At 49.6% G+C, this 21,800-nt stretch overlaps 1 protein-coding gene across 1 annotated transcript in view; it reads left to right on the forward strand.

The window, feature by feature from the left end:
• SH3TC2 (SH3 domain and tetratricopeptide repeats 2) overlaps window positions 1-21,121 on the forward strand; it is a 46,937-nt gene extending 25,816 nt beyond the window's left edge. Inside the window, exons 9-17 of the mRNA XM_039239505.1 lie at window positions 1,864-1,997; window positions 3,118-3,159; window positions 3,248-4,945; window positions 5,052-5,232; window positions 12,928-13,078; window positions 15,129-15,251; window positions 16,387-16,537; window positions 18,356-18,552; window positions 20,188-21,121. Coding sequence (XP_039095436.1) covers window positions 1,864-1,997; window positions 3,118-3,159; window positions 3,248-4,945; window positions 5,052-5,232; window positions 12,928-13,078; window positions 15,129-15,251; window positions 16,387-16,537; window positions 18,356-18,552; window positions 20,188-20,379 — 2,869 coding nt within the window. The 3' untranslated portion in view covers window positions 20,380-21,121. The remainder of the gene's footprint in view (window positions 1-1,863; window positions 1,998-3,117; window positions 3,160-3,247; window positions 4,946-5,051; window positions 5,233-12,927; window positions 13,079-15,128; window positions 15,252-16,386; window positions 16,538-18,355; window positions 18,553-20,187) is intronic.
• The last annotated feature ends 679 nt before the right edge of the window (window positions 21,122-21,800 follow it).

Below are 21,800 nucleotides of genomic sequence, written 5' to 3' on the forward strand. Positions count from 1 at the left end.
TGAGGGCCAGCATCCCAGCTGAGAACGCCTGGGGTCTCTGGACCATCTGCTCTTGCTTATCAGCTTGACTTTGTTTCCTCCTTTTGTTTCTGGCTTCCAGGCATTTCCCTTGCTTTCTTTTAGGTTAAAGAATGTATTAAACTATTTATCCATGTCACATTTTGTCTAAGATTTGTCTGTGGATGTGGGTGAGCGTGGCCCCCTGTGGAGCTGCTCAGCCTGCCATATTTCTAGAAACCCTACCATTCTAACCCAATTTCCATGCTAGGAAAACCCTAACATAATTTGTCAAGCTCCTTGGACTCTTTCTAAATATCTGGGCCTCAGGCCATTAGCAGATCTGCTGTGAGGCATTGGGCACAGAGGCAGGGGAATCACACTCTCAGTCTCAGCTTTACCACTTCCTAGTTGTGTCATTCTGAGCATGTTGCTGAACGAAATAGTAAATTCGAGAATGCTTTGTAAAATGTAAGGGTTCTACAGAGATTTGAAATCCTATCATTCTTTTTTTTTTTTTAATCTCAGGTAAGTTTAGTTGTAGATTTCAGCGAGGTGCCCTTTTGAGGACGGCTGCTCTCATGGTCTGGGAGAATCTGGAAGTCAGGCCAGAGAGCTGCAGAGTCCATAAGTGTCATGGAAAGAGTCCCGGGCCAGATGTCAGGACAGAGCTTGAGTGCCAGTTCTGTCACTAACTAGCGGTGTGACCTTGAGCAGCTCCTGTTAGCTCTTGGTTTTCTCATCACTGGGTTGCCCTGAGTTCTGGGGACAAATGTAGGTGGCAGACCACAGCACTCCTCATCTCTGCCCCTCCCTCCATTCAGTTTGAACCAGAGAAGCTTTTTTTATATCCTGCTCTACCACTTCCTAACCACCAACTCTATTTTTCTGTGCCTCAGTTTCATCCTTTGTAAGAAGGGACAAGAACACTTCCTGCCTCATAGGGCCATTGTGTAGGTTATAGGAGATAAGATGGTCTGATTCCAATAAGTTCTCCACCCCCCAAGTATTAGCTCTTATTAACTCTTGGGCTTCCAAGTTATTTTTGTTTAAAAAAGGGATTCTGAGGTTGAAAAAACAGCAACTCTATTTAGACCTGAAAGAGATTTCCAGAAATTGTTCAGGCGGTAGATTCTGGGTTGAATTCTTTCTAAGGCACTACTCGTTTTCACATTCTTTGATTCTATGACAAATTTCTAGTAAGCAAATTAGTTTTAACAATGAGTTTATACAGTACAGCGAGTATAAGGGTCTCTATTATTTGCAGTCATTTTTTCCAGCCCTTGACCTTCCTTCTACCCACTTCCCATCCACTCTCTGAACGCCGCATCATGCTCTTGCTCTGCCATGAAATCAGATGGCAACAATTGTGAAAAGTCCCTTCTGACCATAGTCAAACTTTCTTCATCGCCTCTCTAGAGCATGTCACCTGTCCCTGACAAATAACCTGATCAGGAAATACCTTTTAATGGTCCCTTTTCAACCCTTACCTTAGGGGGCCAACTGATTCCTCTTTCCATTAAAAATGGGCACCAGGGGGTCTCAAAGAAAGAGGAGGGGCCAAGAGAAGAGGCTTTGTTTTTCTTGAGAGATAGAGTTTTAATAGAAGGGGTATTTTCGTCTCTACTTTTGAGCTGTTCAGCAGCAGCTTAGCTCATTTCTTCCTGAGTGGGGTGCTAATAGCTTTTCCTCCTTGGCAGCAGAGGTAAAAACCTGATGCAACAGGAGATGAGGAGTCTGACTCGAGCTCTGGCAAACAAGCTGGTGGTTTCTCTATAGCCTTCACCATATCCTGAGATGGAGAGAGAACGGTTGTGTCCAGAACCTTGCACTGATCTAGATCCATGTCTTTTTCTCTCCACGCAGGAATAAGAGCTCAGCCTTTTTCAGTGATGAGGAGAGATGCTCTCTGTGGGTCCTGGGAAGCGACAGGAAGGCCGAGTGTGCCAGCTTCCTCCACTCGCTCGCTCATACTGACATAGCATCTGTCTACCGGCTTAGTGAGTATTGGCTCCCCAGACCCCTTGGAAAGCTCGGCTGGGTGATAGCGTGGGAGGCCAACCATATTGAGCCTTTCGGTCTAATCTGGGAGGAAACGTCCTGAGTTGTAGCTGAAGGAGGTCTAGGTCCCCAGTGATAAAGGCAGGACTGTAGAATGTTACAGGTTCCGAGAGATGATTTCTCATCTCATTTCACAGATTGGAAACTGAGTCCCTGGTGAATGCGTGCATGAGCCAGGCTAGGAACTGACTATGCCCATTTTCTAATCAGGACCATCCGTGCTCCACCACATTGGCCCCAACACAGGCTGACCTTGGACTGTTGGGGTGTGTTGGCCTTGGGTGGGGGAGGGACCACAGGGCTGGCTGTTTTCACCAGTTCCTGGATGATTGAGGGAATGAATGCCACCCTTTCCCTATTTTGGAAGGGCCCACGCTCTGTGTCAGAAAGCACATTTGCCCTTGGACAGTGGTTTGAGGAAGGATTCTTGTTTCTTCCATCTCTTCTGTGATGGTGATAGTGTGTCCACCCGTGTGTGGCCAGAGTAGATGGGGCCCAGTTCAAGGGCACAGAACAGAGATCCTTCAGAGCGAACCTGCAGGCTCGCTCCCTGGAGCAGAGGTGGGCGTTAGAATCTTCCACCATGCCCAAGGAGCATTTGTGAGGAGCCCCCAGCCCAGGCTGCTGCATCAGCCCTGGCATAGTGATGAGTGAATGGAAGGAGGAAAGGCATCCACAGAGTGCGCCATGATTGGGAGCTTTGTTCATGGCTCTGCAGTCAGCTGGGGGGTAGATTTGCGCCTCTCGATTTTGCCATCCTCCCCATTCCCACACCTCCTAGAAGAGAGCTCGTGTACTAGCTTTTCCACTTTCCTTTTCTGGCTCTGGGTCTTATTTTGTATCTCAGTGCCCCACTGTAAAGTGAGTGGCTTAAACAAGATGCTCTCCAGGCTCCTGCAGCTCTCAAGCTGCCGATGAAGGAGAGCATTCTGCCCGGTTTCCTAGAGAGATTTAAACCCGAAGTGTCCTAAGGGACTACGGGCCTGGGGTACACCTGCAGGCCCAGCCGCGGTGGCCTCTTCTGACCTAACGCCATGTCTGTCCTTCGTCTCTATCCAGGTGGGTTTGAATCCATCCAGAACCTTCCGAACGACCTAAGCGGTGAGTAGAGATCATGCTGAACGTGACCTCCAGTCCTTCAGAGCAGCATCCCGCCCTAGGGTTGTTCACCTCTGCCTGTCCCTTACAGTGGCCCGGCCCGAAGGCTGCAAGGAAGCCAGGACTGGTAGAGCCTGGGAGGAGCATCAGGCTGTGGCCTCCAGATCTTCCAGCAGCTCCGAGGACTCCAGCCTGGAGGAGGAGCTCCTCTCAGCAGCCTCGGACAGCTATCACCTGCCAGAGCCTGATGACCTCGATGACCCAGAACTGCTCATGGACCTAAACACCGGTCAGGAAGAAGAGGAGGCTGAGAATTTCGCCCCCGTGCTGGCTTTCCTGGATCGTGAGGGTTACGCTGACCACTTCAAGAGCCTCTATGATTTCTCCTTCTCTTTCCTCACGTCTTCCTTTTATAGCTTCTCCGAGGAGGACGAACTTGCGGCCTACCTGGAGGCCTCCAGGAAGTGGGCCAAGCGGAACCGCATGACCTGGGCCCATGCCAGGCTCTGCTTCCTCCTGGGCCGGCTGAGCGTCAGGAAGGTCAAACTCTCGCAGGCCAGGGTGTACTTTGAGGAGGCTGTGTACGTCCTCGGTGGGGCCTTTGAGGACCTCTCCTTGGTGGCTGCCCTGTACATCAATCTGGGTGCCATCTACCTGAGGCAGAGGCTGAGGCACAAAGGCTCGGCCCTGCTGGAAAAGGCAGGTGCGCTGCTGGCCTGTTTGCCTGACCGCGAGTGTAGCACCAAGAATGAGCTCGATGTGGTGGCCTATGTGCTGCGCCAGGGAATTGTGGCAGGCAGCTGTGCCCTGGAGGCCAGGGCCTGCTTCCTGGCCATCCGACTGCTCCTAGGCCTGGGCCGGCACGAAGAAGTCCTGCCCTTTGCCGAGCGTCTGCAGCTCCTCTCCGGACACCCTCCTGACTTGGATGCTGTGGCCACCATCTTGGCGTTTTTGTATGATAAGAAGTACCTTCCGCACCTTGCCGTGGCCTCTGTCCAGCAGCGTGGCGCCCAGAGCACCCAAGGGATGTCGCTCCCAATTTGGCAGGTCTCCCTGGTTCTTCGGAACACCACCAAGCTCCTCGGGGTCCCCTCGTTCGGCTGGGGTGAAGTCTCGGCCCTGGCCTGCCCAGCACTCAGGCAGGCGCTGGCTGCTTGTGAAGAGCAGGCCAGCCGGAGCACCCAGAGGGCCCTGTGTCTCATCCTGTCCAAGGTGTACCTCCAACACAGGGCTCCCGATGGCGCCATCCGCTACCTGAGCCAGGCCGTGGTGCTGGGGCGGCTGCTGGGCGAGCAGGAAGCCTTCGAGTCTTCCCTGTGCCTGGCATGGGCTTACCTCATAGCCAGCCAGGCGAAGATGGCTCTCGACGTCCTTGAGCCACTCCTACACTCCCAGAAGGAGACAAAGAGTATCACCCGAAAGGGGGTGGTCCATAACCTCCTGGGACTCGCACTTCAAGGTGAAGGCCGGGTGAACAGGGCAGCCAAGAGCTACCTCCACGCTCTGAGCAGAGCTCAGGAAGCAGGGAACGTGCGTAACCAGGCGGTGACTTTGGCCAATCTCGGCCACCTGACCCTTAAGTCCCGGGCTCAACAGCCGGCCAAGGACTATCTCCTGCGGGCCGTCCGGCTCTATTCGGAACTCCGGACCAGTGTGGAGACCGACATGGAATTAGTGCAGGTGCTTCTCTGGCTGGCCCAAGCCCTGGTGTCTGGATGCCAGCTGGCCAGCGGCCGCCTTTGTTATGAAATGGCATTGCTGTTAGGCTTAAGGCATCGGCACCTAAAGAGTGAGTATGACCCGTGCTGCTGGTTGCTGGGGAGCAGAGTGTTAGAGCACGTTTCGCCCTCGTCCTCTCTCAAGTGATCTCATTCGTGTCCCTGCTTTATGTTCAGGTCAGCTTCAGGTCACCAAATCCCTCTGCCATTTCTACAGCTCCGTATCCCCAAACCCCGAGGCGTGCATCACCTACCATGAGCACTGGCTGGCCCTAGCTCAGCAGCTCAGGGACCGAGAGATGGAGGGGAGGCTGTTGGAGTCCCTCGGGCAGCTCTATCGGAACCTGAACACGGCCAGGTGGGTCTGGGCTCGGGGACAGTCCTAGACACAGCTTATCTTCCTTGGAGAGAAGCACCATTCTTTTCCTTGGGACATAAAGTTCACCTGCATGTGGTATGCTTGTGACATCACAGGAAAGAGTGTGGGCTCTGTGGCCACCACAGTGTCCTCTATCGCTTATGAGCTGTGTGACTTTGAGCAAGTTCTTTGAGCAGCCTCCTCAACAAAGATGAGAATGGTGGCATCTACCCTATAGGAATTTTTTTTTTAATGTTTATTTATTTATTTTGAGAGCGAGAACAGGGGAAGGGCAGAGAGAGAGAGAGAGAGAGAGAGAGAGAGAATCCCAAGCAGGCTCCACACTCAGCACAGAGCCCGGACTGGGGCTTGATCCCATGACTGTGAGATCATGACCTGAGCCAAGTCAAGAGTCTGACACTTAACCAGCTGAGCCCCCCAGGCGCCCCTGCCCTATAGCATTAATGTGAGGAATGAATGCGTCAATACACGTGGAAACTTTGGGACAGTGTCTGATATGTCGAAAGGGATCCATGATGCTAGTTAGGTCACAGTTCCTTGTGTGCTTCTGTAACAACCATCACATGCCCCTGGCTGAGGGGGCCTAGTTTACAGGTGGCTGTGATACAGGACTGGACCCCTCACGAGGTCTTGGTTACCTGTGTTCAATGGGTATTAGAAAAAAGACACAAAGTAAATCAGTCCACTGGCAGGGAGGTGGGGGTGGGTAAAATGTGACAGTAAAATGTTTGATTTGCAACGTTACCTTTAAAATGAACCTGGAAAGGATGGACCTAAGCTTCTTTTCACCTTCTGGTTAAGAACCGTAGGTTAGAATTGTAACCGTGCGATAAGTCATAGCATAAGCAGCGCAGAAACTGCTGTTAGCCCGATTGTGTGAACGAAACGGCCACAGCACGATGGAAGACCCTTTGTTTCGTAATTAACTTTTCAGGCCTCTCTTCAAAAGGCTCCTCTTTGCAAAAATGTACCAAACCTTACCTGTTTTTGCCCCAACGCTTCTTTTAACCCCTTTGATCTTTACGTATTCTCCCGTCAAGTCTCCCGCCATCTCCCGCTGGTCTTCTCTTCTCTCATCTCCACGCTGGGTCCAATCCCCTTACTCCTCCTTCGCAGGCAGTGGGGCCTGCTGTTCCGCCCTCCAGCAGGCCTTTAATTGATTCCATTACATTCTGCATGCTTTGCGAGAGATCTGGTTTCTTTCTGCAACAGATTAGCACTGTGGCATTGTAGTCATAATTATGAATGACATCTAACATACAGCAGGAATAATTGCTAGTGTTGAGCAGAGAGAGGTGGCTGAGGACAAGCTAACTGAATGACGAGTGTTGCTTTTCTAGGCAACATGGCAACTTTGGGCACGGGGACAACCAGATCGCTAATAATCAGATAACAGTCTCTCTCTGGTCCCATCCCTCTGTCTCTCTCTCTCTCCCTCTCCCCCTTTTCCTCTCTCGAAAGAATCGGGTGTCCCTCCAAACCTCACGTTATCTTTGCCTTCAGTTCTAGGAAGGGAGTTTTGGATCCTTGCAGCACGTGAGGGAACAGGAGGTGTGGCCCAGAGTGACATTGCTACCATTCCAGGACCCCCCATGAATATCCTTTATTCGGGAGTGGAGTTTTGGCGGTCCTTAGTCCATCATTCTGGAAGTTGATCTGGAAGAGGATCTTTTAGTCCTCATATTCTAGAATTCTAATCTCTGAGATTCTGGTTTGTGTAATCCCCTTCTTCCGATTTACCATGAATGTGAGTAGTAGAAGATTAGGAAGTACCCTAGGTGTCAGAGGAAACCCCTGCAAACATAAGGCCATTATCCCCTTGCAGAAAGCTCCATTCATCAAGGAGAGTGTGCTATAAAGCTATATTTATTTAGCAGGTATAAATGACCTACTCCTACAAAGCACTTAACAGACACAGATAAACAGGTATTTGCATGCACTTGGAGGTGGTTACTGTAATTTAGCTCTCAGCTTCCTGGTTACAGGTAAAAAAGGGGAAAGCCACAGGAGGTTCTCACTGTCTGATAAAAAAAAATAAACAAATGCATCTGTTGGAGCAAATGTTTTTCTGGCACTTACTTCTAGGAGGCTCTTATTAAATAGATCTTGATGTACGGACAGATTTCTCCAACTAAAATCTCCCCATGGAATTTCCATGCTCAGGGCGCTCAAAGGCAGGAAGCGTTCCTGGGCAAGATAGCGGGCATTTGCAGGGGAGGGTTTGGAAGGAAAGAAAAGGACACTTTCAGCTGAGGGCTGGGGATCTGTCAGAGAAGACTTCATGGATATCTTAAGACCTTTATGTGAGGAAGGTCTTAAGGGATAGGTAAGATTTTGGAAAAGTGGACGGGGTAAGAGAATAGGATTTGAGACAGAGGGAATAGCAGTAGCAGCGGAAAGGGGGGACACATTTGGAAGACATTGTGTAGGTTTGATGAAGTTTGGTGTTCAAGTGGATATGGGTGGTAAAGGAGAGAGAGGCCTTCAGCCTGTCCCCTAGGAGGGGATGCGGAGGTGGGCTGGGGTGGGGAGCGGCGGGCCTCCGGACTGGAGCAGCAAGTGGCCATATTGAAAATGGTGGTCTGAATAGTAACTAAAGGCATTCGTGGTGAGCAGGCGGTGTTACCAAGAACGTGCAATCTCAGGATGACCACACAAATATCCGCCAAGACCTGTGGAAACTGAGAACGAAGGAAGCCAAGTAATTTGTGTGGAGCTGCGCAGGAGGGGATGATACCCAGGTTGAGTCTAGCACAAGCGTTAGCCAACTTTTTGTGAGAGGTCAGAAAGGAAATGTTTTAGGTTTTGTGGCCATGGGATGGTCTCTGCCACAACTATACTGTGGTCGCAGTGTGGAAACTGCCACAGACTACCTACGTGAGTGCGGCTGTGTTCCACTGAGATTTTGTTTACAAAAGCAGAATGGTGTATTGGCTAAGTCCATAGTCTTAGCCACTCTGTATGTATTCTGCCTGTTAGTCAACAGTTTTCACTCTAAATAAACTGTAAGTGTGGGTGGCTGTAGTGTGAAGGCTCCAGGAATTGTATGGATGAGAAGGGCCTCATTTTTCATCTGGTCTGACCCCCCCGCCTGGACCAGAGTCCAGACTGCTGACCCACTTGGTTTCACCAGTAGTAGCTCAGATCCCGGACTCCTCCATTTAAGGTGGTTTCTCTATCCCATGCAACCTTTCTACTCATGTCAATTCCTCCTATTTAGAAGATTTTCGCTAGGGTTTAGAGGTGGAGGATGGTAGATGAGGGCACACAGACAGTGAAAGCTACAACCCAGCCTTTGGGTTTTTGCCTTGGAGTACTTTGCTGTCCCTTTACCCAGGACCATCTGAGTCTTGCGATCTCTGCCTCCAGGGTGACCCCTACAGGGTCTGGTGTTTCCAATCTCTCAGTGGGCAGGGTCCTTGGGAGTCTTGTTTTCTGTCCTCAGGTGACACAATACAGGCTATACCTTGTACTGAACCAGGTGGGATCCATGGGAATTTTGAAGCTCTGTTGAATCCACTCAACAAGTATTTACTGAGCTTTTATTATAGCCCCCAAAACCTGGCAGAGAGATATAGTCCCTGAGCTCACGATGCTTATAGACTAGTTCAAGATATTGACAATATTTATATACGTATTTGCCAAAGGTATCATATAAATTGTGGTGAGGGCCACCAAAGATGTGCATGTTATTTTTAGAAAGAAGATATGCCTTGGATGCAATTGGTCTTCACAAAATAATTCTTTGCATGTGGATAGAAGAGTAGCCTATAAGTCATTATTCCTTATTTTTATTCTTACGTTTTTTATTCCTATGAAATGAAGGAAGAGAGGCTTCAACATTCATTTTTTATTGTAACTAATATGACCAACCACTAACACTTCTGTAACCCTGAGCAAGGGAGGACCTTCTTTCACTGACGTGTCATGTGATCACAAGGCTGGGGTGTTCGTCACCACCCCTGCTGTAGCAGATGAGGAGATTTCAAGCTTTCGAGGTTTGAAGTCGCTTATGTTCCTCAAACGGTCTTGGTTGTTAAAGTAGTAAAAGAAGCAGAGGCCTTCCCATGTGCTGATTTCTGAGCCCAGGACTGAGCGCTGCCTGAGGGTGTGTGTGGGGTCCTGGAGCCAGACTGACAGGGTTAGACTCTGGTTTAAACAACGTCTGTTACCTAGGCCTGGTCACTTACCCTTTCTGAGCCTTATTTTTCCCATTCGTAAAGTGGGTATAATACGGTACCACTTGGGTACTGTTGGTTTGATGATTAAATGAGATAATGCCTGCTGCATGCTCAGTAAATGTCAGGGAACAATTACTGTCATGTATTACAAGACACAACAGCAGAGGGCTCGACATAAAGCTTTAGAAATGAACAAACTTGGACACTTTAAAAAACAAATTCCCGCTGGGTTTCTTTATTTGCGCAATGGGCTAAGGTCCCTCATGGCTTCGTGTTTCTGAGGTTTAAATGAGAGAATTTATACTGAAAATTCATATGCCAGCACCTGGCGTGGGTCGGCCCTTGGTGAGTAGCAGGTCTTATTATGGAAACAGGGCAGGACTGGTGAGTGGAGGCTGGGCCAGAGGTCAGACACTCATTGAGGCAGGGCAGGGATCTGGAAAACCCCAGCAGGGGCTGGAAAGAGGAAGTCTGGGAATGCAGGTGCATGCGAGTCACTTGACCACAAGTTCATGGCTGATGTCCAGGTGGGAAGGGAGGAGCTGTAGAGAATGAACTTTGAGGGTGGGAAAAGTGGGAAACAGAGGACTCAGGGTTGGAGAGGAAGAGAGATACCCAGGTAGAGCCCGGGTGTAGGTGGCCCAGGAGAGTGTGACACTTGGTATCCAGACTCAAGGGAGGCGTCCCACCAGCCAGGCTCCTTTCTTCTTTTAGTTTGGGAGCTAAGCCACACCTAGAAGCTGCAGGTGGCAGCTGATGGAACTGGGACCCTGGGCCATTCCAGGCCAAGCCAGTGGCTCAGCTGGTGGGTGACGCGGCACAGCCCCCGGGATAGGCAAACAAACGGGGTGGTGATGGGTCACAGGACAGGACCAGCGAGGCTGGAAACCCCCTTCCACTTTCGAACCTTTAGGGCGTCATGGATCAGGTGTACATCTTGGTGGGAGGCAGTGATCTCTGGGACACCCTGTGTGCATGGGGGAGTCTTGCTGGTACCGTGAGCAGTTAGGCTTCTGTAAGTCCTGCCTTTCCCCGTGGGGTGTTTCTTGGAGAGAAATACTGATCTCCCATCCACAGTCACAGTGAGCTCGGAGAGAAAAGGTCTAAGAGACAAAGTTCCACTCCTCCTCTGTGATCGGCTTCTTGGTAATAACCCACATCCACCTGGGGGTCTGGAGAAAACAACCAGCACCGAAGGGTCTCCCAGAACAGCAAATAGTAATAAACAAAAACAGGAGGAAATAGGAAGATGAAATGTAGAAATCCTGTCTTCATCCGTGGGAGTGGGGAGAGCAGGGCTTGGAAACTCTGCTTGAGGCCCAGGGGGTGCGGAGCGGGTGAGAGAAGATGGGGCCCCCGCCCCCGAGTAAAAGAGGCCCCTGTTTATCCTAGCTCAGCCATGCAGGCTGGTGGCTAGCTCAGTGCTGTGTACGGCTTCTCAGCTCACAGTGAGTCTGACCTTCTCATATTTGGGAGAGGGCGGCCTGTGCCCATCCTGGACGCCCTATCAAGAGCTGAGCAGGGGCGCCTGGGTGGCTCAGTCAGTTAAGTGGCCAACGTAGGTGCAGATCATGATCTCAAGGTTCGTGAGTTCAAGCCCCGCATCGGGCTCTCTGCTGAAGCTCCGAGCCTGGAGCCTGCTTCGGATTCTGTGTCTCTTCCTTTCTCTGCCCCTCCCCTGCTTGCGCTCTGTGTTTGTCTCTCAAAAAATGAATAAAAACGTAAAAACATTTTAAAAAAGAGCTGGGCAGTGGGAGAAAACCCGAGTTCTTTCTTTTCAAGAGTTCCAAGGGCGAAATGCCTGGCACTTTCTCCAAAAGGCCAGCTACTGCCTCATGGCAGACATGGATCGGGGCCTCATTAGTCAAAGGCAATGATTGTTCCCATCACTGTGCACAAAGATGAGATGGTAACCATGTTTGAGGAGGACTTCCTAACTGTTCATACACTTGGTTGATGATGATCAGTGTTTCCAGAAGGATCTGTATGGTTTGGAGGAGTTGTCCTCAGACTTTAATGTGTGTGAACATAACCCCTGGGTTATTAGGGTGCATTAGAGGGCACCTGGGTGCATTAGGAATCCAGATTCGGAGTGTGCACCTGCCATGATTTGGACTTAACGAGTCTGAAGTGGCTCTGGAAGTCTGTGTGTTTAATAAACTCCCAGATAATGCAGGAGGGCCACGAGTCTCAGAGGAATGTGGGTGCTTGGAATGAGTTCTGGGCTGGGACTCCGGAGAAGGGAGTTTTGGCCTTGGACCTTCCCCCAATGTGTTGTGCAACCTTGTGCAAATTACTTCCCACTCTTGGCCCATTTCCTCCATAACATAAGGGATTGGGCTGGATCTGCAGGTTTCAACCCAGGTTACACAGTGAGGTCACTATCGAGCTTTGAATAAATGCTCCCAGAGTATCCCAGGCTAGCATGGTGTGTCAACATGTTGGATTCACTTTGCCTGTGGACGTATGCCTGTGGATTCACTTTGCCTGTGGCTTCTGGGTGATCATGGCTGCTGGAATGCTAGGAATACCATCTAGACGATGGCCCGTGTTCCTTCTTGTTCTAGAATTCCGAATCTGTGCCGCACTATAGAACCTGTGCCTCATTTCTTTATGCGTCCCTGTCACGGGGAAGAGTTTTCTATGTAATACTTTTCCAGATCATTAGAGTCCTCCAACAGGCACCAACCGTTTAAGACTGTGGCCCTTCTTTGATTTTTCTTCTTGAACAAGACATCAGAATCTTTTTGATGATGTAAAGTTACCACTGTGCTCATTCATTTGTGCTTTTGTTTAATAAATATGTGTTTGGCACCCACCGTGTGTTAGGGGCTTATGGAAAAAAAATGTTATAGTGTAGTCAAAAGCTGGAATTGGGCCATGGGCCATAATAATGAAAGTGAACACGAACATGTGAACATTCACCACTGTTGGGGGCCTGGGTGGCTCAGTTTGTTAAGCATCCAATTTCGGTTCAGGTCATGATCTCACGGTTCGTGGGTTCGAGTCCCGCATCGGGCTCTGTGCTGACAGCCCAGAGCCTGGAGCCTGCTTTGGATTCTGTGTCTCCCTCTCTCTCTGCCCCTCTCCTGCTCATGCTCTGTCTCTCTCTGTCTCTCAAAAATGAATAAATGTTAAAAAATTTTTTTAAAAATATTCACCACTGTTACTCTGTGGTGTGCACTATCTGACCATCTGAGCATTCCAGCTTCAGCATCTCATTTAATCCTCTCAACAGTCCTCCAAGGCAGATACGATGCCACCCCCATTTTACAGATGAGAAAACTAAGTCATAGAATGCTTCTCTACTGTCTCAAGGTCACACAGATGTTTGAGACCCGAGCCAGGCCTTGGGCCTCTCTGCGTGATCAGAGACAATGGTGCTCCCTCCCAGAGCCTCAGTTTCCTCCTGCGCTGAGTGACTCCGAGGCCCCTTTGAGGGAGCCCTTGACTCACACCTAATGGTTCCATGTCTGCTCTTCCCCAAACCCAGGTCTCTAAGGAGATCTCTCACCTGCATCAAGGAGAGCCTGCGTATCTTCATCGACCTTGGGGAGAAAGACAAGGCTGCCGAGGCCTGGCTCGGAGCCGGCCGACTCCACTACCTCATGCAGGAAGATGAGCTGGTAGAGCTGTACCTGCAGGTAGGCCTTTTGCAGAACCCACCTGCCACCTCGGGCCATCTGGGGAGACAGCTGTACCCTCCAGAGTGACCAGCTGGAGAGAGGTGATGTCCACGCTGAGCCCTTGGAGGGAGGGTTAACACTGGGATGTTCCCTGGACACAAGATAGGGCCCAGGGTGGTCTGGTGACAGATGGCCAGTCCCTGAGTCCCATAGACACGTGTGAGCCCTCAAAGAATGTGGGAGGAGACTCACTTGTCAGTCACGTCAAGGAGATCTAGCTCTGCAAATCGCAACACAGACCTTGACTTTGGGGTTTTGCTCCAATATGAGGCAAGGCTGATGTGTGCAGGGTCCTCTTCCAATCTTTTTGTTTGCATCCCTTTAATACCTGAGATGCGGTATAGTGCAGTGATGAAAGGCCTGGGCTTTGGAGAGAGACAGGCCTGGAAGCCAGTTGCAGAGCCATCAATTACAGACTACGTGACCCTGGCCTTGCTACATCGGCCACATCATAGAGCCTCAGTGTCTTCATGGGTAAACTCTTATCTCGAAGGGTGAGGATTAGGTGTGTCACTTGCATAGTAAATGCCTCTACAAAGCAAGCATTTACTAAAGACTCTGGACTTTGTGAATTCCTAATAAATGGTATTTTATTATTATTGTCATCATCATTGCTATTCTCTGCACAATGCTGACATGATGGCGTATATGATTTGTCCCACTGAAAATATGTCAGTTAGCTTTTCTTCCTTCCCTTTTCTTATTTCTCCCTTTTTATTCCTCTTATCACTGAAACGCAACAAACTTACTTCTACGGAGACTTAATAATGGTTATGTAAGACCGAGTGCATGCTCACTATGCAGACCCTTCACATGCCTGCTGTAGTGTAACCCTCATTCCGAATGCAGCAGGAGTTTCTGCTCAAATTCCCATTTTACAGATGTGGCTCAATGAGGCTGAGTAACCTGCCCAAGGTGATATGGCTGGTAAGCTGTGTAAACCACCCACAGACCATGTGACATAAAGCCTTCACTTTCAGCCTCTATGCTATTCTGCCGTGGGATTTTAGAGTCAGAAGGGTTTTCAGAGAGCAGATGGTTCCGTCTTGCCTTTCACTCTCCAGGAGACGAGGCCCAGAGGGAGCTGTCTGGGTTGTGCATTTGCTCTGCCGGCAGAGCCTCCTGATTCCAGAATTCCATCTCCCCATCGGTTTCTCTGTGCAGTGAGGCAATAACAATTACTATGGGCTCTTCCCCAGAGACCTATTGGCCAGACCTGGTCCAGGCCCACGCACCCCCAGACTGCTACCTGATTTTCTGCAGGGTCGTTCTCAACCCCAGGCCCTTTGAGGTCTCGTTGCTTTGCTGCAGATGCTGTGGCACATTCCTGCCTTCAACTGCCTCACTGTATTTCGTTTACATGCAATATGGAATAGCTTGCTAGAGATAAAGAGGTCGTGGGTGCTGGGGAAGGGTATTGGGCTGGAAGACACTAGCATTTCTTTGCCACTAACTATTATGTAAATGTAGAGGGTTTTCCTTCTTTCTGAGCCTCGGTTTCTCCATGTGCAAAGTGTAGGTGTTGGATGAGATCACGCTTTTCCAAACTCCAGTCATTTATGTATGAAGTTAATGATTTGGCCACGTTTATGGATTTTCTGTTCCATTGTTATTTTCATTGACTCAACTTCAAATCAACTAGAGTTGATCAATTAGAGCTTTTTACACTAAATAACACTATCTGAAATCACAGATTTGGATGTATTATTCATCTTTTTTTCTAATACATATTAAAATAAATACTTAACTATTAATACATAAAATGCTTGTCTGTGTACTGCTAAAAATCATTGCTGGGGCCCCCAAAAGTAATCTCTGATACCATGGTGGGGAAATGCCAGACGAGGGACTCTCAAAGGCTTCTTACCAGCCCCGTGAGTGCAGAGGACAGTTCAACGTTCGGGGGATGTGAGCTAGGGTCGAACCTGGTGGTCAGGATCTCACCCGCTAGTCCTGTGGACATTTGGAAGTCCTTTCTGCCATTGGCAGCTGTCTCTGTCCCATACAGGCAGCTATCCAGAAAGCCCTGAAGTCCGAGGAGCCCTCCCTGGCTCTCAAACTCTATGAAGAAGCAGGGGACGTCTTCTTCAATGGGACCCGACACAGGCACCGCGCGGTGGAGTATTACCGGGTAAGTCCAGTCCGCCCAGCCAGGCGCTGGCACCAACATGCCCAGGAACACAAGCCCTGGGCCCCTTCCCCTCTCTTTCTGGTATTCCTTTTCCTTTCGTTCCCATCCAGTGCCCACGTAGTCTTCCTTTCTTCCATCAACAAGCTCTCAAAGAAAGAGTTGATAAACTCTGTCCTTCCTAGACTTGATAAATTGTCTTTTCTGGGAAAACACACCAAAATAATTGCATCTCTTGGGTGAGTGGTACTTTACAATTTCTAGCACACTTCTGTATTTACCAGAATGTTCCCGGGTACCAGTGGTGGCATGGTGGGAGATGATAGGTCCAGGGATGAACACTCGTGTTTATTAAGTGTGCATTAAAATATATTTTAACAATCAAAAGTGGGTAACACCAGCTCATCAAACCCATGATTTCATTATTGCAAAGGAGGAGGCAGAGAGTTGATTAAAAATACAATAGCAGTTAAGTAGTCATGCGAAGTAAAGATGCGAAGCAGATATGTCGAAATCCTAATTGTTGTTCATCACTGACTGAAGTTTGGAAACCTCATTACCTTATTGGACCCCAACATTTCATTTATTCATTCATTTGCCTGCTCAGCTCTTTCTTCAGTCGTCAAACATTTATTGAGCACCCAGTACATGCTAGGCACTGTGCTGGGGGTGAGGACAGCGTAAAGGATGTCCCTGACCGTTGAGTTGCTCGTTGTCACATGCACTTTATAGATGAGAAAATCAAGTCTAGAGAGATGAAGTCACCTGCCTAAAATTCTATCGTCATAAAAACAATAGAAACGACCATTTATTGGGTGCTCTCAGACACCGTGTGCGTATTCTGCAGATCGCTGTAGGTGCTAAGGGAGCATGTGAGCTGGGAGGTGACTGAGTTCCCATGTGGCCCTGAGACATGTCATCTCAGTGTTTCTAGTCTCAGGAGGCCTGATGGCCTTTTTAGTCCTTCTATCTTTAAAGTCTGAGCAGAACGACCAAGAACAAGGACCAGGAGAGTGAGCTGTGGAAAGCCATGCATGGCAGGCACCCCAACCCCTAACAACAGAACGGAAGCTCCTAGAATGTGGTCTGTACCTTTGATTCTTAGCTAGACCAGGGCTCCATGTGCCTCTGTTCTCAGGCTGGGGCTGTTCCCTTAGCGAGGAGGATGAAGGCCGTGAGGACAGAGCTCCGGGTTTTCAACAAGCTGACGGAGCTGCAGATCAGCCTGGAAGGCTACGAGAAGGCTTTGGAGTTTGCCACTCTGGCGGCCAGACTCAGCACAGTCATAGGTAAGAGATCCCTGATGGTCTGGCATGTTGAATGGGTGGGCTAAAAGCTGAACCAATGTTGGGGGTGGGAGACAACCAAGCAGTGACAGCAAAGGCTCTGGAGTCAGACTGCGTGGGTTCAAATCCCGGATCCCCACTGTCGGGAGATCTTACTTGTAAGCAAGCCGCTTAATGTCTATACAACTCAAGTGTGTCGTGGGGAAATAAGGACTAAAAATAGCACCCACCTCATGCAGTTGTTATGAAAACCCATGATTATCCATGTAGAAGCCACAGCACAGTGTTTCAGCGCTTGGTACCTTAAGTCCTTGATAAATGTTACCTGTGTCGCACTGATTATCACATTACCACTGGCATTATTCCACAGTACAGGGGTGAACGAACGGTATTATATCCTCTGCACAGGCAGCGCCCCTGTTAGCAAGGTCCTCTGCCCTAAAATTTTCATTGGTTGGTTGTTAGTCAAAAGCACATTTTCCCTGTGGAATTGAAATGTTAATGAAGGTCAGATTCCCCAAGGAGCTGAAAAGTTTGCAATGATCACAGAAGCTAGTGGGAAACAATGTAAGCCATTAAAACAGAAGAAAGACCGAATTAAAAAAAAAAAAAGATTAAAAAAAAAAAGCCCCCTCATCTTGAATGCTGGTCTTGAAGAAAAGCAGGTTTGATTAGAGAAGGGTTGATTAGATGTAGGGGCAAATGGAGTCTTCAGTGAGGATGCTAGGGGGGACTTCTGGGCATTCTCAAGGGCCTGAGATGTGGATGGCACTGGACTTTATTGTGTCTTAATTGCACATGAGAGCTCTGTCTCCTTTGCCTACCTGTTTCGTTACTGCAGAAAATCTTATCTGAGGGACTGCTATCTAGGGCAAGGCCTTGGGGGACCCAAGCAGCTCTCTCTCTGAGAGCTCTTTATCCTTCCCTGGGCAGAAGCTGAAAGCAGGCTATATCCACCCTTTTATGCCCTTCCGCGTGACTGGATTTTTCCATATCAGAGAATTTTCTCTCCCTCGGATTTTTTCTTTTATTTTTGGCTTTTGGCGCTTTGAAGCCGAAAAAGTAGTGTTTTTTAGATCGCATCAAACGGTCACCTTGCAAATATTCCAAAAACACCATGGGACACCTTTGTTCTCTTTAAAAGGCCACTTTGTATTAAAGGAGTTGGTTATTAAAACAACAGACTCACCAAAATCCCAAACAACAAATCATAGACCCATTAGAAACCGAGGTTCTAAAGCATGGGTTAAAAGGGCTTTGTAGTCATCTGGACCTGGAGCTGGTGGCCAAGGAGCCAGAGGGTGACTGCTGCCAGTGGCAGCCCCCGGGAGCTCTCTGAAGCCGGAGACTTTCATGTGGAGATGTTTGTACTATAGAGGTATTCGTTACAAAGAATCCTCAGCTACCGCGTCAAGCTAGACTTGCCACCATGTCTCATTACAAGGATTTGTAAATAATAGTTTCCCAGATTCTTGAGTTACAGTGACATCTGTAGTCAAGAGAAAGTGTTCTTCAGGAAATGGTCCCAGAAAACCGTGACAGGCACACAGGCTGTAATCAGTCCCTCCCAGAGCCCCGTGTTCCCTTTCCTATCACTTACAGCAGGTGTATTTTACCTTTGTGAGATCATTTAAGGGGCATCTGTGTCCTATGAGATGGTAAACCTCACAAGGGCAGGGACTTCTTCTGCTCTGTTCCATGCATCCCAAGCACCGCCCCCGATCCCTAGAAGACCTTCAAAAAATAGCACAGAATGGCTGAGTAGACAGATGTCGTCAAGTGTTGGCTGCACGGTCTCTCTCTCAGTCTTCTAATTCCTAGGAGATCAGAGGCAGGAGCTGGTGGCCTTTCACCGCCTGGCTACGGTGTACTATTCCCTGAGCATGTATGAGATGGCTGAAGACTGCTACCTGAAGACTTTGTCCCTCTGCCAACCCTGGCTGCAGAGTCCCAAGGAGGCCCTGTACTATGCGAAGGTGTATTATCGCCTGGGCCGACTCACCTTCTACCAGCTGAAGGTAGGAGCCGTGCTGGCTGGCTTACAAGGTGGATGGCAGCTACCATCTGACCCCATTCTTCCCTGACCCTTAGCCTTTGGGATACAGTTGAGTGGGCTAAGATGGAGAGTCATATCTCATAGGGTGGGGGGTGACTCGTCTGGGGACACGATGGTTCTTTGTCACTTAGCCCCGTGGGAGACTTCAAAAGTGCTCCTGTCTGCTGAGGAGAGGGACCATAGCTCCTCTCTCTCCTTGCTCTGCTCTGATTTCCGTAGTCACTTTAGCTGTAAGGTACTACGGGGACATGGCCTAGTGTGTGTGAGTTGCTCAGGGGTCTGTGGAAATATACAACATACAAAACAAAAGAAGATCCAACACTAAAATGAAAATTAATGTTTAACTGCGTGTCTTCAGAATATCCCAGATTAACTAGTCAGTTGCAACACATTTCTTATAAACTTATGTAAAACCCTAGGAGAAATCTAGGTACGTGCTGACATGTCTGAGATAGTGAGGTGCGGCCTATGAATGGAGGCTTGCCTCTGTCTTCACAAGCCCTTAGCCCCGACTCCTATTTGCCCTGCTGGAGTTGAATCCAGAGCTTATTTTTCCAACCACTTCTAGAACCGTAACTGGTGGTCTGAAAGTCTCTGTTACAATTCTGGCTCTTGAACTTTGTCCCCAGCATTGGCTTCCCTTTACCAGAGGTCCTGGTCTGCACCCGCACAACCCTTAATCTCTTAATATTGTTCTGAGTCACGCCTGTGTTTGGCCCCCAGGGGATCCTCAGGACAACTCTGCTGTCCTTTTCTTATTTGCCAGAAGTTGTTTCTGTCCTGAATTAATTTTTGACTTATGAAGGCTAATGGGAACCAGACGTGCCTTGTTGAATCTCACCCAAAGAAGCATCTGTTCTTTATTCGTCCATACTGGGAGGGACAGCGGGGTGGTGAAGGACCCCCCTCCCTCCCCCCCAACCCCAGCCATCTTGCCTCTGTCTCCTAGCTCCCCGGAAGTGGTTCAGGGACAAAGTGCATATGACCTGATTGACTCAACCAGGACTTCTAGGGATTGTAAGGGGGAAGAACTCAACTCAAATTAGCTTCAGCAAAAAAGGCAATTTATTGGTGCAAGTGACTGGGAAGTTCAAGTATAGATTTAGGAGTTTTAGGTAGTTCTGGAGGCTGGTGCTCAGATGTCATTGTGGATTTCCTCATCTTTTCCTGTACCTCTTAGCTCAGTATGTTTCTACTTCTCTCTGTTTCTTGGCGTCCTCCCCGTCCAGCTGTTGGCAGGCTTAAACCCACGTCTAAAAGGGTGAGGGAGCATTTTCTCTGTTAGGTCACACTGAGAGGTCCCAGGGAGTGACTGGGGTAGGTCAGCTTGAGTCACTTAGGAATCCCTGAAGCACTGTGCCCAGGACGATGTTGCTTCACGATTGGCATGCCTGGGGTAGAGGGCCGCTGGAGTTGGCCACGGCATTGGTCCACAGCGGAGTGGGGGAGGAGCTCCCCCAGGAACCAGGAGAAGGGGCTGGGAAAGTATGTCAGGTAGAAAAAAGCTGAGTTCTGAGTTCCCGGCACTGCCTCTTGGCCTCCCCTGGAGATGTCTGCTTACTGCTGTCTCTTCTCCGCCCCCACGCCATGGGGTTAGGACGCCCACGATGCCACCGAGTACTTCTGGCTGGCCCTGGCAGCGGCGGTCCTGCTGGGTGACCAGGAGCTGCAGGATGCCATCAAGAGCAGGTTGGACAACGTCTGCCGGAGCGCCCTGTGGCACAGCAGCCCATCGGGGCGCTCCTCAGAGAGGGCGCGCTGGCTGAGCAGTGGGGGCCTGGCACTCTGAGGACAGCTGTCCTACATCGGACCAGTGGCCGTGGCCAGAAGCTGCCTCCCTGCCCTGGGCTCCTGGACACTGATCTGGAGGGTCTCCGTCATCACCTGGCCCAGCCCCCCATCTTACAATGAGCACTGTCCAAAGGGCGGGGCTCATCCCAGGTGGGCCACACAAGGAGCGGATGACAGAGCAGGGACTGGGGGTCTGGCTTTGTGTCTAGAGCCTTTCCAGTAGTCTGGCCCTTCCCTACACGCAGCCTCTGAAATGCACTTTCTCAACACTCCGTTCTAGAGAAAAGGAGAAACCTTGCCCTTAGCGGGGAACCTCTCCCCTTCCCACGGTGGGGAAATCGGGCACTGCTCTGGAGAGAAGGCAAGCAGATCGAACTTTGTTCCCTTCAGTGACTTTTCTCAGGGAAAGACCTTCTCCCCGTGCCAGCAGAGAAACCGGGAGCTTCTTTCTTTTGTCAGCCAAAGGGGGCATCACTCCTGCTTATGGGGATTGGCAGGTGGGAATTCACCATGCCCTTAGCTCAAGAGAAAGCCCCACAAAGTCCAGCTCAACACACAGGGCGTGGGGTCTGATGCGGATTCACCTCTCCCTTCTACCTGAGGCTCTGCTCCTCCGTAACCGCCTGGAAACTCCTGGAGGCTCCCCGAAGGCCAAGGCTTAAACATTGAACATGAAGAAAACTCTGGCATAAGTTACATGGAAATAGTGTATATTATTAAATATTGCTCTTCTACATTTATACACATTTGTCTCCTTTATAATAGGGAGAGATGAGGTGGGGGACTTGAAGGATGGGTTAAATACCGAAGTGCCATATAGATTTCAGGGTAGCTCCTTGACAAAGCATCTATTAGTCATCTGTCACTGCATAAAGCACATATGGTGACTTGAAACATCCATCATCCTACAGTTTCTATAGGAAGACAGGACCGAAGTGTGGCTTAGCTGGTGGCTCCCAAGGCTACAACGAAAGCATCGCTGCCGTCTTCTCAAACTTTAGTGAGGGGAGGGCTCCGTGTCCAAACCCACGCACACTGCTATTGGCAGGAGTCAGTTCTTTGCTTGCCATTGGCCAGAGGCTGTCCCCAGTTCCTTCCCATGCGACCTCTCCACAGGACACCTCACAACATGGCAGCCTGCTTCGTCAGAGAGCAAGACAGGGCGTGAGAACCAAGTGAGAGAAGGGAGTATTCTCGTAACCTCATCTCGGAAGTGACATCCAATTAGTTTTGCCTAGTCTATTCGTTATAAGGGAGTCGCTAGGTCGAGCCCACACAAAAAGGGAAGGATACACCAAGGAGGCAAGGAATCATTGGGGGCCTTCCAGAAGCTGCCCTTCGCAGTACCTGAGTTCCTTGATAACGATTCCCTAAGGCAGTGAACTCCAGGTTTGGTCCACTGACTGGACCAGCAGCATC

The sequence above is a fragment of the Hyaena hyaena genome, unplaced genomic scaffold (genome assembly GCF_003009895.1).
Source record: "Hyaena hyaena isolate Hyena2069 unplaced genomic scaffold, ASM300989v1 scaffold_157, whole genome shotgun sequence".
NCBI classification, from domain to species: domain Eukaryota; kingdom Metazoa; phylum Chordata; class Mammalia; order Carnivora; family Hyaenidae; genus Hyaena; species Hyaena hyaena.